The 13,979-nt window shown below is 51.7% G+C and overlaps 2 protein-coding genes and 1 pseudogene across 3 annotated transcripts; 2 read left to right on the top strand and 1 right to left on the bottom strand.

The window, feature by feature from the left end:
• The first annotated feature begins 2,385 nt into the window (after positions 1 to 2,385).
• GDF15 (growth differentiation factor 15) lies at positions 2,386 to 5,007 on the top strand. Of its 2 annotated transcripts, XM_023534545.1 has the most exons (3): positions 2,386 to 2,680; positions 3,970 to 4,640; positions 4,898 to 5,007. In XM_023534545.1, the coding sequence occupies exons 1-2, from the start codon at positions 2,428 to 2,430 to the stop codon at positions 4,602 to 4,604; spliced, it is 888 nt and encodes a 295-aa protein (XP_023390313.1). In that variant the 5' UTR covers positions 2,386 to 2,427; the 3' UTR covers positions 4,605 to 4,640; positions 4,898 to 5,007. The 2 variants fall into 2 exon arrangements, with proteins under 2 accessions (XP_023390313.1, XP_011365097.1); XM_011366795.2 differs by lacking the exon at positions 4,898 to 5,007 and having other exon boundaries at positions 3,970 to 4,882.
• Positions 5,008 to 5,186: 179 nt separating this feature from the next.
• LRRC25 (leucine rich repeat containing 25) lies at positions 5,187 to 9,572 on the bottom strand. The gene is made up of 3 exons (XM_011366794.2): positions 9,438 to 9,572; positions 8,132 to 8,910; positions 5,187 to 6,188 (listed from the first exon to the last, which is right to left on the bottom strand). Exons 2-3 carry the CDS (start codon positions 8,899 to 8,901, stop codon positions 6,050 to 6,052), a joined length of 909 nt encoding a protein of 302 aa, XP_011365096.1. The 5' UTR covers positions 8,902 to 8,910; positions 9,438 to 9,572; the 3' UTR covers positions 5,187 to 6,049.
• A 2,065-nt stretch (positions 9,573 to 11,637) lies between these two features.
• Positions 11,638 to 11,753, top strand: LOC111744081 (annotated as a pseudogene).
• The last annotated feature ends 2,226 nt before the right edge of the window (positions 11,754 to 13,979 follow it).

The following is a 13,979-nucleotide window of genomic DNA, read 5'->3' as shown; positions in this document are numbered from 1 at the left end:
CCCTGACTTCTGGGAAGGGGAGAGGAGAGGCACTGGAGGTTGAATCAATCACCAGTGGCCAATCATTTAATCAATCATGCCTATGTCATGAATAAATAAATCCATAATAAATCCAAAAGGATGGGTTTCAAGAGCTTCCAGGTTAGTGAATACGTGGAGGTGCTGGGAGGGAGGTCCGCTCAGAGAGGGCATGGAAGCTCTGTGCTCCTTCCCCACGCCTTGCCCAATGCATCACTTCATCTGGTTGTTGTCTTATCTTTTAATATCCTTTGTAATAAATCAGTGAGTAAATGGGTTTTTGAAGTTCTCTGATCTGCTCTACCAAATTAATCTAACCCAAGGAGGGGGTCACGGTAATCTCCAATTGATAGCTAGTAGGTCAGAAGCACTGGTGACAACCTGGCATCTGAAGAGGGGGCTCAGGACAGTCTTGTGGGACTGAGTCCTGGATCTCTGAGGTCTGATGCTGTCTCCAGGTAGATAGTGTCAAAATTGGGTTGACTTACAGGACATCCAGCTGGTGCGAGAGAATTATTGGTGTGAGGAAACCCCAGTATTGAAAACTGGGTACAGAATTTTTAATATAAAATGTCCAGAACAGGCAAATCCATAGACAGATTAGTGGTTGCGAGGGGCTGGGAAATGGGCACTGATAGCTAATGGGGACAGGATCTTCTTTTGGGGTGATAGAAATATTCTGGAAAAGATGGTTATATAATATTGTGAATGTGCTAAATGTCACTGAATTTTTCACTTTCAAGTGTTGACTTTCCTGTTAATTTTCTGTGGAGCCTCCTACCTGGGAGGCATGAGAAACTGTCCCATGACAATGCCCAGGAGAGCTAGGGAGGTGAGTGGAGACGGCTTCCGAGAACCTCCCACCTCTGTGTTGCCGGGAACCCATGCATTCCGACAGGACTCAGACGTGGCTTGCATGGCCCATGTGGACATGTGCAGCATTCCATGAAGGGATTGTCTCTACAACCCTATGCACCTTATCTGTCCCTCCATTACCTCATTGCTAGAGTGGAAAGGCCAGGTTTAACCTCCTGACCAGCTTCAGTCTGGATGGTAGGGGGAGCAGCTGTATTTACTGAGCACCTGCTGAGTACCCCCTGTACACTGGGGGTGGGACCCTCCCATTACCTGGTGATAATCCCACTGCATAGAGCTGAGGCTGAGACTCCGATAGTGAGGGTGTGAGGGCGAGGCTTGGCTGGGTCCACACACCCAGTGGGTGCTAGATCCCATTCTTCCAGTGGGAACCTTGCTGTGCGGTCCCCAGTAATCCTTCTATGTCTTGCCTGTACATACCTGTCACATTTTATACACTCCTACCTTCCGCTTTGAACAACTGCCCATCTTCTCTGGCTGGGAAGCTGGAAGTAGGCACAGGGGCTGGAACCTGGGGCCAGGAGTCCTGAGCAGTGGAGAAAGGTCTGGGTGCCCCAGGGGGAAGGGTGTTTCTGGGGCACCCCCTGCCCCTCCACCATCTGGTGGCTGTACCTGACACCAGTCCCCCCGCAGCACCACAAATTCCTTGCCACCTCCTCTCTGGGCCTAGCCATGGGACTGAGGCCCATAGTGGCTTTATCTCTGCACCAGCTTTCCAGGAACCCCCAGTCTGAGACAAACAGCAAAGCACAGACACTGTCAGTGCTGGGATTCAAACCTGGGCAAGAGGAAGAGATAGGGGATGGGAGCGTCCAGCTGAGCCTGGAAAGGTAATGTTAGAGAAGGCTTCCTGGAGGGGTGCTTTCTGAGTAGGGTTTTGAAGAATGAGTAGGAGTTTCTTAGATTTATAAAGCACCTACTATACGCCTGGTTCTGTCTTTTATACCTAATGTGACCTTCTCGCCAGTCAAAGTCTCAGTCCTTATTTTCCAGATGAAGAAACAGAAGTGTGATGGAGAGAAATATCTTGCCCCAGGTTGCACTTTTTGGCTCTTTCTGGCCCTTCTTCTTCTGTTTTGTTTTTCAACATCTTCAGCCTTTGGCCCTAACTAGAGAGGGGAGAGCCGGCACTCCATGGGGGAAGAAAGCCACTTCTTAGGCTCTTCCTATGAAATTTAGCACATAGTAATGTCTTTTTTGAGAAAAATCATTCTTCCCACCAGCCCACCAAGCTGGGATAATGCCCCCATTTTACAGAAGAGGATACCGAGGCTCAGAGGTGCTCCTGGGTGGGTGGGTGTTGCCCAGCTTCCCTAGGAGCACTGTCCCCCAAGAACCTCTCCCTGAAAAGCAGCGTCAGACCCTGCCCAGTTGTGGTCCCTGGATTGTTTACTGTGCACCCAAGGCAGGCGGGACCAGGCGGGCGGGGGCGGACAAAGTCCGGGGACTATAAAGGCCAGGCCAGCAGCGTCCCGTCGTCAGTCTCAGCTCAGAGAACCAGGAGCAGGGCTCCAGACATCGTGCTGCTCCGCGATGCTGCTGATGCTGCTGACGCTCTCATGGCTTCCATGGCTTCCGTCGGGAGGTGCCTTATCTCTGGCCCAGGAACACCTCCCGGCCCTCCCAAGACCCTCAGACATGCACTTGAGTCCGAATGTCTCCAGATTCCCGGAGCTGCGAAAACGCTACGAAGATTTGCTGACCAGACTTCGAGCAAACCATACCTGGGAAGACTCGGACCCTGACCTCATCCCTGCCTCTCGAGTCCAGATACTAACCCCAAAGCGTAAGTGAAATCTCACCCCGCCCCCACTCCCGCCCAGGTAGCTCCTATCATCTAACCACCGTTTCTGAGTCATAGAGCATGCCGCCGAGCCTCAGTTTCTCCATTTGTAAGCCAGGCAAGAACGGCCCCCCCGCCCCCTTGAGGCTGATGGAGGTGCTAGCGTCTTTGCTTGTGTCGGGGCAAGGCGAAGCTTAGCTAACGTGAGATACCTCCTTGGATAGCAGAAGGGGAAACTGAGGCAGAGAGAAGCCAGAAACTCTCCTGAAGGCTCTCAGAGCCTGGACAGCCCAGAGATGAGGTCGGGCAGGGGTCGCGGTACCTGTCCTTGTATGCAGTTGTGATGGTGGTGGGGCTGAGGGTGAGTGGGATCCAGGAGGAAGGATATAGGGGCAGGGCGGGGGATGGGAGGCCAGTAGGCGGTACTTAGCATTGTAGCATTAGGCAAAACCGACCCAAGCTGGTTCTGAATCTGATGCAATCCTGCGACAAGGCACTGCTAAAGTCGTACATGACAGGTGCCTTGAAAGAGGGAGGGGAGTATTTTTTCACCCTCCACGGTGGCTCCAGGAGGTGGAAAGGGCAGAAGGAGTTCTGGGCTGGCTAGGAACTGGGAGGGGTTGGGGAGAGAGTGTCATGCAAGAGGGGGTGCTCTTATCCGTCCCTAATCCCAATGGTGCTGTGAGACTCCAGGTAAACCTCCTGCCCTCTCTGAGCCTAGCAAGCTGGCGGTGCTCATGCAGCAACTCAAACCCCAGTCCCCATAGTATCCCCAACACCTGTACCAGCCTGGGGGCATGGGAATCCCAGGCAGCCTGCCACCCTTCATTTCTCAGGAAACGGAGACCCAAGGAACTGAAAACACAATGGCTGGTTGTCGTATCCCCAACGCCAGGCTCTTATAGGCCTTCAGTAAAAATGTTTTTGACTGCCAGAAGGAGGAGGCAGAGTCAGCGTTTGAATCCCAATCTCTCTAATATCAGTTATTTACTCACTCCCGCAAGTGTTTTTTAAGCACCTACTGTGTACCAGGCACTGTGGTGACCAAGCAGACATAAATCCCTGCTGAAATTCTAATAGGGGAGATGAAATGATACACAACCAAATAAAATAGGGCAGTGCCTATTTTAGGCAGTCTGGAGGGTTTCAAGGAAAAAGTGGCTGGTAGAGAAAGGGGCTTGTGTAAAGGCCCTGAGGGGGGATCCAGCCTGACCTGTGGGGATAAATGGGCACCCCCATGCCCGGCACACAGTAAGCCCATGGTGACTGGCCTTCTTCTCTCTCTCGCACAGTGAGACTTGGGCCAGGCGGCTACCTGCACCTGTACATCCCCAGGGCCAACCTGACTAGGGGGCTCCCTACAGCCTCCCGCCTACATCGGGCCCTGCTCAAGCACGAGTCGAGCTCGTGGGACGTTACACGGCCGTTGCAGCGTCAGCTTGGCCTCGGAGTCTCCCGGGCGCCCCGACTCCGCCTGCAGCGGATGCCGCGGTCTGACCGGTTGCTGGCGGCATCAGGTTCTGCAAACCTCCAGCTAGAGTTGCACTGGTTGCCACGCGCCGGCAGGGAGCGCCGAAGCGCGCATGCGCGCACTCGAGATGCCTGCCCGCTCGGAGAGGGGCGCTGCTGCCACCTGCAGAGCTTGCGCGTATCGCTCAAGGACTTGGGCTGGGCGGACTGGGTGATAGCGCCTCAAGAGCTGGACGTGCGCATGTGCAGCGGCGCGTGCCCAAGCCAGTTCCGGTCCGCTAACATGCATGCGCAGATGCTGATGCGCCTGCACCGTCTGAAGCCTGACGCCGTACGTGCGCCGTGCTGCGTCCCCTCCAGCTACCAGCCGGTGGTACTCATGCACCGGGATAGCGAGGGCCGTGTGTCGCTCACGCCGTATGACGACCTCGTGGCCAAGGACTGCCACTGCGTATGAGAGGCCCTTCGCCCTCACTAACGACACATGCGCAGTGTAAGTGTCCTCAGCCCTCGTCTGTCGAATGGGCTCGTGAGACCAGAAGTATCCTAGTCTAATCACTGCTGTCTGCCCCTTCCCGCCCAAACCACTGTATTTATAAGTGATATTTATTACTAATTTATTGGGGTTACAGGCGTGGGGACCTGAGGGTTGTGGAGGGTTGGTCTGATAGGATGTGCATTTATTTAAACTCTGGTAATAAAAATAAAGCTGTCTGACCTGATTCTTGTGATCCTGTGATGTTCAAATAGAGCTGGAGACCTTGAGAAAAGCTCACCCCTCCCTGGCCTCAGTTCCCACAGGAGACCTGCTACAGGGGTGCGTGGAAGGATTCTGGGAATGGTCGACTGGGCGTTGTTGGAGTTGACAATTGGATGGTGCTACCAAAGGGCCTCGAGGGCAGCCTGGGACATCCCTTTGTCTCCATGCTTCTCTAGCTCCCTGTTTCTCTGGGTCTCAGTCTCTATCATTCCTCAGCTCTCAGTACTCCTGTTTCTGGACGAGTTAAGATATCTCGGTATATTAGAGCTAAAACAGACTTAGAGACCAATTCTAACATCATGTTTTACAGATGGGTGAACTGAGGCCCAGAGAGTTAATGGTGGAGTCAGGACCTGGACCTGTGCCTCCTGACACCCTGGCCATATAGCTGCATCTGTATTAGGATGTTTAAGAGTGAGAAAAAGAGGAAGGGGGTGGCATTCTGGGCAAAAGGAATAGCACAGGCAAATGGATTAGGGAAATAAAGGCTCCAGAACAGAGGTGGGCTTGGTGGGGATAAGGCCCAGACCAGAAGGGCAGAGGGATGGGAGAGGGCAGTGAGGTGGGTAAGCTGGATCACAAAGGCCTCAAGGACCAGGCTGAGGATCTAGGGACAATGGAGAGCCATGGCAGGTATGTGAGCAGGGGAGAGGCTCGATTCATGAGTTACAAAGATCCCTTGGGGATTGGCATGGGCTTCCCTTGGGGGCTGAGGCTGGATGCCAAGCACCTGGGAAGGGGGCCTTAGAGGAACAGAAGGGAGAGACTTGGGGTGAGGAGAAATCTAGGAGTCTCAGAGACCTAGCCTTTAGAGTTCAGGAGATCTCCACTGAAAACAGCCCTCTCCTTCAGGCCAGCAGTCTAGTCATCCCTGCAGTTTTTATTGAGCACCGTCTGCACACCAACAGGAAGGTGACAACAGACTTCACACCTTGAACTTCCTGTGTCTGTGTTGGAGTCTCTCCTCTTCCTCTGCCAGCAGCCAAAGAAGCTGAAGAACAGAGCAGGAGGCTGAGGAGGGGGCTGCAAGGACAGTCCTTCCCTGTTCCCACTCCTCAGACTGTGAGACTGAGGCCAAGGGAGATCTGGAATGCCCCAAGTCACCTGGAAGGGGGCAGGCTGGAGTTTAGGCTGTTGCAGGCTCAGCGCCCAGGGATCACGTATTCCTCTTCGTCTGGTAGATCCTGGCGCAGGGGCTCCAGGTTGCCATAGACAGACTGGGAGACCTGGTGGAGGTCCTTGTAATTCATGTAAAAGTCGCTGTCCTCCGAAGGGTGAGCCCTGTGGACAGACAGATGGGTAGAGAGGAGGACTCAGAGGGTGGGCACATCAGCTTTGACAGGCAAAGAAAGTTCAGGGTGGCCTAGTCCACAACTAGTATTTGCATATGAGGAAATTGAAGCATAGGGCAATGTTCTCCCAGCCAGTGACTTTCTCTGTGGAAAGGAAGTCAGGGGCAGTGAGTCGGGAAAGATTCTGTGAATTCAGCATTGTTACACTGCAGTTTGAAGACCTTGAGCCATTGTAGCGTTTTTTTTCTTCCTTAAAGTTGAGATGGTTGCCCGTTTTTTACATTAAAATCTAGACTTCAGTTTCCTCTTGAAAAGTTCGAAGCTCTGGTCACACCAGTCACCTGGACACAAGCGGCTAGAGCCAGTGTCTACCCCTTTAGATGGGAAATGGTTACACCACCGTCCCTCAAGCAGGGGACTTTGTGGCCTCAATATAAAAGTAAGTGTCTGAGCCTCAGTTTATGTATCCGTAGAACTGGTCTGAGAGGATGTTGCTTCTTAGGAATGTCTAGCTATGGTAGGCAAGACCCCCAGAGAAGAACTTTCCTTTCTCCGGAACATTCTAATCCCACCCTGAGTCCTCCTGTAACAAAGGCCATTTTGTAAAAATCGGTGGTTATGAAATAGTCATGGGGATGTAAAGTATAGCATAAGGAATATAGTCAATAATACAGTAATAACTATGTATAGTGTCAGAAGGGTACTAGATTTATTGAGGTGATCACTTTATAAGTTATATAACTGTCTAATCACTATGTTGTATGCCCAAAACTAATATAATATTATATGTCAACTGTAATTAAAAAATTAAAAAATTATTTTCAAAAGCCACTTTTAGTAAATGGTATCTATCAGTCATTCACACTTTGGTATGAATTACTCCAAACACATTTTGTTGTGTGGGAATGGACAGGACTGGTAGTCAGGGTTTGTTTCCTGCCTCTGCTTCTGACTCACCATGTGACCTTGGGCAAGTCATTTCCCCTCCTCCCAGAGCTCACCTTACTGCAACTGTAAAATGTAGGGTGGGAACAACACATCCGATCCTAAATGTTTTTGGAAGCCACTGGCCCTGAGCCCTGGGAAACAGCAGGCAGAGGTGAGCATCAGAGCACAAGCTGCTTTAGCAAGACTAGTTCCTTCAAATCCCTACCGCAGGCCACTTCTGCTTTTAAGCTATATTTGCATCTGCTTTGTATATTCGTTCAGCTCTCAGCAATAGGCTCTCACAGTGGATCCCGCCACCAAACACAACCAGAACCCTGTTCCTTTCTGCTGAGGTCCTCCCAGCTCTTCCAGCCTCAGCTCTGATGTCTTGCCATCCCCAAACTCATTCACAGCAGACTCTGTTTTCTCTCCTGGCATTTGTTTCTGCTGGTGCCTCCCCCTGAAATTCCCTCCACTCCTCAGACAACCCGGAAAAGTTGAACCCATCTATCTGATCCCAGCCAGATCTAGAGGTGTCATTGGGGCTTTGTGAGGGAAGGGGGACACAGATGGCTTTCTTAGCATCTCCCATGTGTCTAAAGGAGATGGAGAGAGGGCTGTTCTCATTACACATAGACGGAAATGGAAGTTCAGAGACAGCTCTGAGTCACACGAGATCTGCACCCAAGCTACTGACCGCTACCACAAAGCCCCGACTCTGCCTGGAGCACTTGCCTCTTCCCTCCCTGTTCTTGGTGGCCAGAAACTGGGTTTGTAGGTCATGAAGTGAGAGCTTATTCCATCTACAGGTACTCACTTCATTCTTACCCCAACTCCATAAGGTGGAAACTGCTATTACTCCCATTTTACAGGTGAGGAAACTGAGGCCCGGAGAGGGGAAACTACTTGCTCAAGATCGCACAGCCTTCAAGGGGCAGAGCTGAGATTTGAACCCTGCCCATCTGGCTCCAGAGTCTTTCAGGCAAATGTGTGTGGGTCACTCACCTGTGTTTGGCCCACTGGTGGCTGGCAGGTGGTTGGCCCGTAAACACGTTCTCATAGTCAGGCGTGGGAGGTCTGGGTAGGGTAGCTGATGGTTGCTTAGGGCTACTGTACCTCAGCTGTTGGCTTGAGCTGGGATCATCCTGAGCAGCCCACGTTTTGCCCAGGCCCCGGCAACTGGGTGCACATCGTGCCCGCAGTCTCCAGGCCAACAATGGGCCAGCAATGGCAAGCCCAAAAAGCAGGCTTCCACTGGCCGCCAGTGCCCCAATGGTTGTCAAGGCTAGGCCGGGGGAACAGCCAACTTCCAGGAAGGTGGAGAGGTTGTGCCAGGCGCCGGTGCCTGCGTCCAGGCACTGCAGAGGCAGTTGGCCAGAGCAGTTGTCCTGCCGGACCTTATGCCAGGAAGCTAAGACGCAGTGGCAGTCAGCCTTCAGATCAAGATCGCAGCGTTCTGCCAGTACTGTGTCCACAAGGTTCAGGGGATTGTTTGTCACATCCAGGATCTGCAGCTTCCCCAGGAGGGTGAAGAAGGACCACGGGAGCTCTCGGAGGCCATTCCCAGACAAGTCCAGGAGAAGCACGCTGCTAGCCTGCAGAGACATGTTCCTGGGCAGGCTCAAGGCTTGACCACTGAAGTTCAAGCATGTGGCTGTAAACACCGTGGTCCAATCCACGTCCCCCGAGGACACGTTGCAGGACAATCCCTGGCTACCTGGATCCTGCAGCAGCAGCAGCAGCAGCAACAGCGCCCACGCTAGGGCGCCCCCCATTCAAGCAACCTAGGCAGAGACACCACATTCCAAGCCCTGACCTCAACCTGTGGTCATCCCACCCTCACCATCTGGGTTTATTATTGCTTTTTTAAAAATAGGTCAGAACAACTCAGGCCACTTCTGGTAATAGGCAGCCCCTCACTTGTCGGCCCCTCGTTGCATGGCTCTGGCCTCAAGCTCAGTCTCCCCTCTGGGGAATGGATACATAACACTCGTGACTGCAGGGCTTGAAGGTTGAGGAGGATATCAGGCCCCAGCAGCCCCTCCTCCTTCTCCCAGATGAGCCCCTTGGGCTTGGCCCAGTACCCCAGCATTTCAGGCAGTCTCATTGGCAAAGACAGGACCATAGACAAATGAATGATTTTCCCTCAAAGGGCCCGACCCCCAAATTGCAAGCATCTGGAAGTCCTGGGCTATGGTGGGTGGGGTGGGAGCCGTTGAAAGGGGCCACCCCAGCTCTGATTTGCCACCCCTCCATAGACCCTAGTTCTAACCTCTGTCCCGCCTTTGAGGTCCCACAGAGACCCCTTTACCTGGGTAGTGCTGGAAGGCTTCCGTCTGGAGGGGCTGTGCGATGGTTCACCTGGATGCAGGACCACAGTGACCAGCACCTTTTCAGATCCCCTGTGGTCCCTGGTGCTCCTCAGAGTCTGCACCCAGAGATGCAGGGGAAGAGGAACTGGTGTCGGGTGGAGTACAGAGGGCAAAATGAAGAAGACACAGAGAAGACCCACCCCCCTGCAAGGCCTCCAGGCCCAGGATTCTCAGGGGGAAGGGCGACCCGCTTCCCTTTTGCTGGAACCCAGTTGACCTCCATTAACACCCTGACTGACTGCTACCTCATCAGCTCACTTCCTGGTCTAAGTTCAGTTGACTCCCAACCCATGCATTCATTTATTCATTCAACAAACATCACCCATGCTGGGCCTCAGCCCCGGCCAGGTTCTTAAGGAACACAAGTCTTGCGGGAGGACAGAGCTGGAGGTGGACACCCCCCTTCCCATGGAGTCAGGGCAGGGCTAGAGGAAAGGACAGGGTCCTGGAAGGCTTCCTGGGGAAGAGACATTAAAATTAGGGCTTCAACACATGATTAGAAGTTTGCTATGGATTCCTAAAACCCATCTTTCACTCTTCAAGCTCTTGACCTTCCCCACAGACTCAGAGATCTCTCTCAATGATGCATCCATGCCGGGGGATAGGGAAGGGGAGTTCCCTGGAGGACGGGACATTGAGTCTGGGGCTTGGAGGATGAGTCACTATGGCATGCAGAAATGAATGCACTGCAGATTCCAGGCAGAAGGCACAACAGGAGCAAAGACCCTGCAGCTTCGGAAAGCATGGGCGCTGGGATCAGGAGTAGAGTGGATGGAGTGGAGACGCTAAGAGGAGGAACAGGTGACATGGGGTGGGGGGTGCTGCATGGTCCTCAAAGGCAGGCTAAGGACTGGGGCTTTATTCCCAGGACCGTGGGAACCCAAGGCAGACGTGTGAGCAGGGGAGGAGCACTGTGTCAAGAGATTCATCTAGAGTGAGCCTGGGGTCTGGAGGTGGGGAACCTGGGGACGAGACCATATTCCCAGAGGGAGAGGCAGGCCCCAGTCAGACCTGAGTGATAATGACAAAAGTGGGATTGAGGAGGGAATGGGCAGGGGTGGGCTGGAAGAGGGTCTTGGCCTCATTGGAGTCCAGGCATCAGGCAGACTGGGTTCAATTCCATTCTAGCTCAACTCACTTTCCTCAGACTCCACTCCTTTCTATCTCCAAACTCAGAGGAATGTCAAAGGTTTTGAACCAAGACTTTGCAGAAAGGGCTGCAAATTGTTCTTCAACACACCCAAAGATACGAACTCCTAATAAGAAAATGCAAATCACAACAACTCTGAGATACTATTTGTTTTCACCTACCGGATTGGCAAAAATTCAAAAGTGTGATAACACCCTGTGCTGGCTGGGTTGTAGGGAAATAGGCAACCCCACACATTGCTGGGAAAGTATCCATGGCACCAGCCCCCATGCAAGTCATCCTGGCACAGGCTATGGGAATCATGAACATGTGTGCCTGCTGACCCAGCAATTCCACCCTGGCACTCCCTCAAGTATCTGCATGTTTGCAAAATGACAGAAATGTGAACCAATGAAGGATATACAAAATGTGGTCCATCCACACAGTGGATTATTACTCAGCCATAAAAAGGAATGAAGCACAGACACACAATACACCATGGGTGAACCTGGGAAACATACTGAGTGAGATAAGCCAAACACAAAAGACCACATGTTGTATGATCCCATTTATACGAATGTCAAGAACAGGCAAATCCATAGAGACAGAAAGCAGATTAGTGGTTGCCAGTTGCTGGGGGAGGGGGAATGGGGAGTGACTAATGGGGATGGGGTTTCCTTTCGGGGTGATGGAATGTCTGGAACTAGATAGAGGTGATGGTTGTACAACTTTGTGAATGCACTAAATTGTTCACTTTAAAATGGCCAAAATGGTAATTATGTTAAGTGTATTTTGTGCAATAAAAAAAGAGAGAAGGCAAAAAGATAATACTGCTATGAGATGATTCATTGCAGCAGTTTGTTATATAAAAAAAGTTGAAAACAACCTAAGGAATTGGTTAGATCAATAACAGTTCATCCAGACGTGGTTCCACAGTATAGCGGTTAGCATGTCCGCTTTACACACATATAAAGTCCTGGGTTCGAGCCGCAGTGGAGTCATGGTCCATGGCCTATGGCCATGCTACCCTGAACAAGCCCAATATCTGATTTTGGAAGCTAAGCAGGTTTGGGCCTGGTTAGTACTTGGATGGGAGACCACCTAGGAAGACCACGTGCTGTAGGCATAAATAATAATAATAAATAAAATAAAATAACAGTTTATCCATCCTGGAGAGTGCCATAGCCATGAAAATGAAATTATAGATCTCTATGAATAAATAAGGAAAGATACAGTCATTTCCTCCACAAATGTTTATTAAGCTCCTACTTTGTGCCTGCCAGGCACTGGGCTAGGAGCTGTGGATACAGCCATGAACAAAACAGACAAAATCTCTGTTCCTGTGGGGTTCTTGTAGCTGTCAGGGAATCAGGCAGCAGGCAGGATCTATCAGAAAAATAGATAATAGGTGGTGGGGAGTGATGTAGAGAAAAATAAAGGTGAAAATCAAGCAGGCAGGGAGGTAACTTTTTAATGAGAAGGTCAAGGGAGCACTTATTAAGAAAGATAACGAAGTTTATTGAGTCAGGAGGTGGGGGAAGGGTATCCAATGTATGGAACAGCCTGTGCAAAGCCCCTGAGATGGAAGTTGGCCTGGGTGAGAGCATATGTCTCCAAGAGAAAATGTTAACTGAAAAGGGCAAATCATTATCATCATCATCTTTTAGATTTCATTTGCCTAAAGAAACTTAGAATGAAACACACACAAAAATACTTGTAGTAACCTCTTATTGGCAGGTGGATGGGAGAGAAAACCTTACCATGTATATTTTAATATTTTTTATTTTAGGATCCTATCATTTCATGTGAATATATATCGTAGTCAACACATTCAATTAAAACACTGAAATCAACAGGAAGAACACAGAAGACACTCAAGCTTTCAAGACAAGAGGGATGGAGGGGTGCGAGCTGGCTGTGGGCCTGAGTGCAGATGGCCATTCCCCACACCCTATGCCCTGGGAGGATCGGCAGGTCCAGCACAGAGGCCTCTTAGAATAGGAGGAAATGAGGAAATGAAGAAGCACCAAACACTTGGGCTGCAGGGGAACGGGGAGGGAGAGATGCAGGCCTGAGTCCTGGGATAGTGGGTTCTGGAGGTCGGTCTGAGGGATCTGGGCCTTGGGATCTGGTAAATCTAGGGTTCTGGATTTTGGGAGGTCCTGGGACTTGGGGGTCTGGAAATCTTGGCATCTGGGGGTATCCAGGGATCTAGGGCATGTTGGGGGGTTTGATGGGCCTGAGGTCTGGGAGACCTGGGGTCTGGGTATCCTGCTGCAGCCCCAGCTGGCCATGCCCAGTCCTACGGAAGGGGGAAAGCTCTGGGCTCCGCTAGCCACCAACCTGGCTGAGGGGAGCCAGAAGCTTCTGGAGGGCACATCTTCATATTCCTTCTCTTGCCCTCCTGACACATGCTGAGCAGGTCCTGGACCCGAGTCCCAGGCAGGGCCAGCCTGTTAGCACAGAAAGCTCCAGAGACCCTCAGAGACCCACAGAACCCCTCAGAGATGCCCAAAGACGGAGAGACACAGGGAGTTTCCAGGGGGCAACCCAGTCCAGGGCCACTGACGTGCGGCCCTCTCAACTCGCATTCTCCCAATACCCTCTGACTGCCCTGTGCCCACCCTGTGTAGGTTGAGGCCTCAGCCTGGGCCCTGCCTCCAGGAGCCCCTGGACCCTCTGACTCAGCCACCTTGCTGGCTTCCTGCTGTCTTCATTCTCTCCTCACAGCCTTTGAAACCCCCACACCCTATGCCTGGGAGGTAGGGAATCGGGGGACGAGGCGGGGAGCAGTCTAGGGGAGGGTGAGGGGCAGCCTGACCCAGCAGCAGAGGCTGTTCAGGGGGCCTGAGAATTTTCAGGTATCTGAGGGGCTCTGGAGCCAGCAGGTCGGGACAGGAGACAGGTATTATGACCAAGGGCTGGGCTGGGGCAGAGAAGCTGACTCGGGGCAAATCTGGAACTTGGACAGATGTGGGCAACTGCAGACCTCCATGTATTTATTCAGCAAACGATGACTAAAGTCTGCTTGGCCACTTCATCTCTGCGTGACCTGGGGCCAGTACCTAACTTCTCTGTGCCTCAACTGGCTTCTTTCTCTTAAAACAAAGATAGTAACAATCACCATGTATGTTGGCTGTGAAGGACTGAAAGGCAGAGGTGAATGTGAGCACATGTCTGGAACTGGGGACATGAGTGACCAATATGCCAGCTCAATGTCCCATGGAGGAGTAAATAAATGATGGTCCATGGGTGCACAAAAATCTAATTCAGAAGGCAAGCCTTGATTTTTAATGAGGCAGAGAGACCTTATTTGAGGTCACATGGCCTCACTGGTTATAGTAAAATTTGA

This window comes from Pteropus vampyrus, unplaced genomic scaffold, assembly GCF_000151845.1.
Source record: "Pteropus vampyrus isolate Shadow unplaced genomic scaffold, Pvam_2.0 Scaffold126, whole genome shotgun sequence".
Lineage (NCBI taxonomy): Eukaryota > Metazoa > Chordata > Mammalia > Chiroptera > Pteropodidae > Pteropus > Pteropus vampyrus.
The sequence above is the reverse complement of the archived record's forward strand: the minus strand, read 5'-3'. Positions and strand labels throughout refer to the sequence as shown.

What these genes read in the sequence shown, in the direction of transcription:
- GDF15 (XM_023534545.1), top strand. Translation starts at nt 2,428, where the DNA reads ATGCTGCTGATGCTGCTGACGCTCTCATGGCTTCCATGGCTTCCGTCG. An exon ending in CCAGATACTAACCCCAAAGC is followed by an intron (nt 2,681 to 3,969) that starts GTAAGTGAAATC and finishes TCTCTCGCACAG; the next exon opens with TGAGACTTGGGCCAGGCGGC.
- LRRC25 (XM_011366794.2), bottom strand. Translation starts at nt 8,901, where the DNA reads ATGGGGGGCGCCCTAGCGTGGGCGCTGTTGCTGCTGCTGCTGCTGCTG. An exon ending in CACCAGTGGGCCAAACACAG is followed by an intron (nt 6,189 to 8,131) that starts GTGAGTGACCCA and finishes GTCTGTCCACAG; the next exon opens with GGCTCACCCTTCGGAGGACA.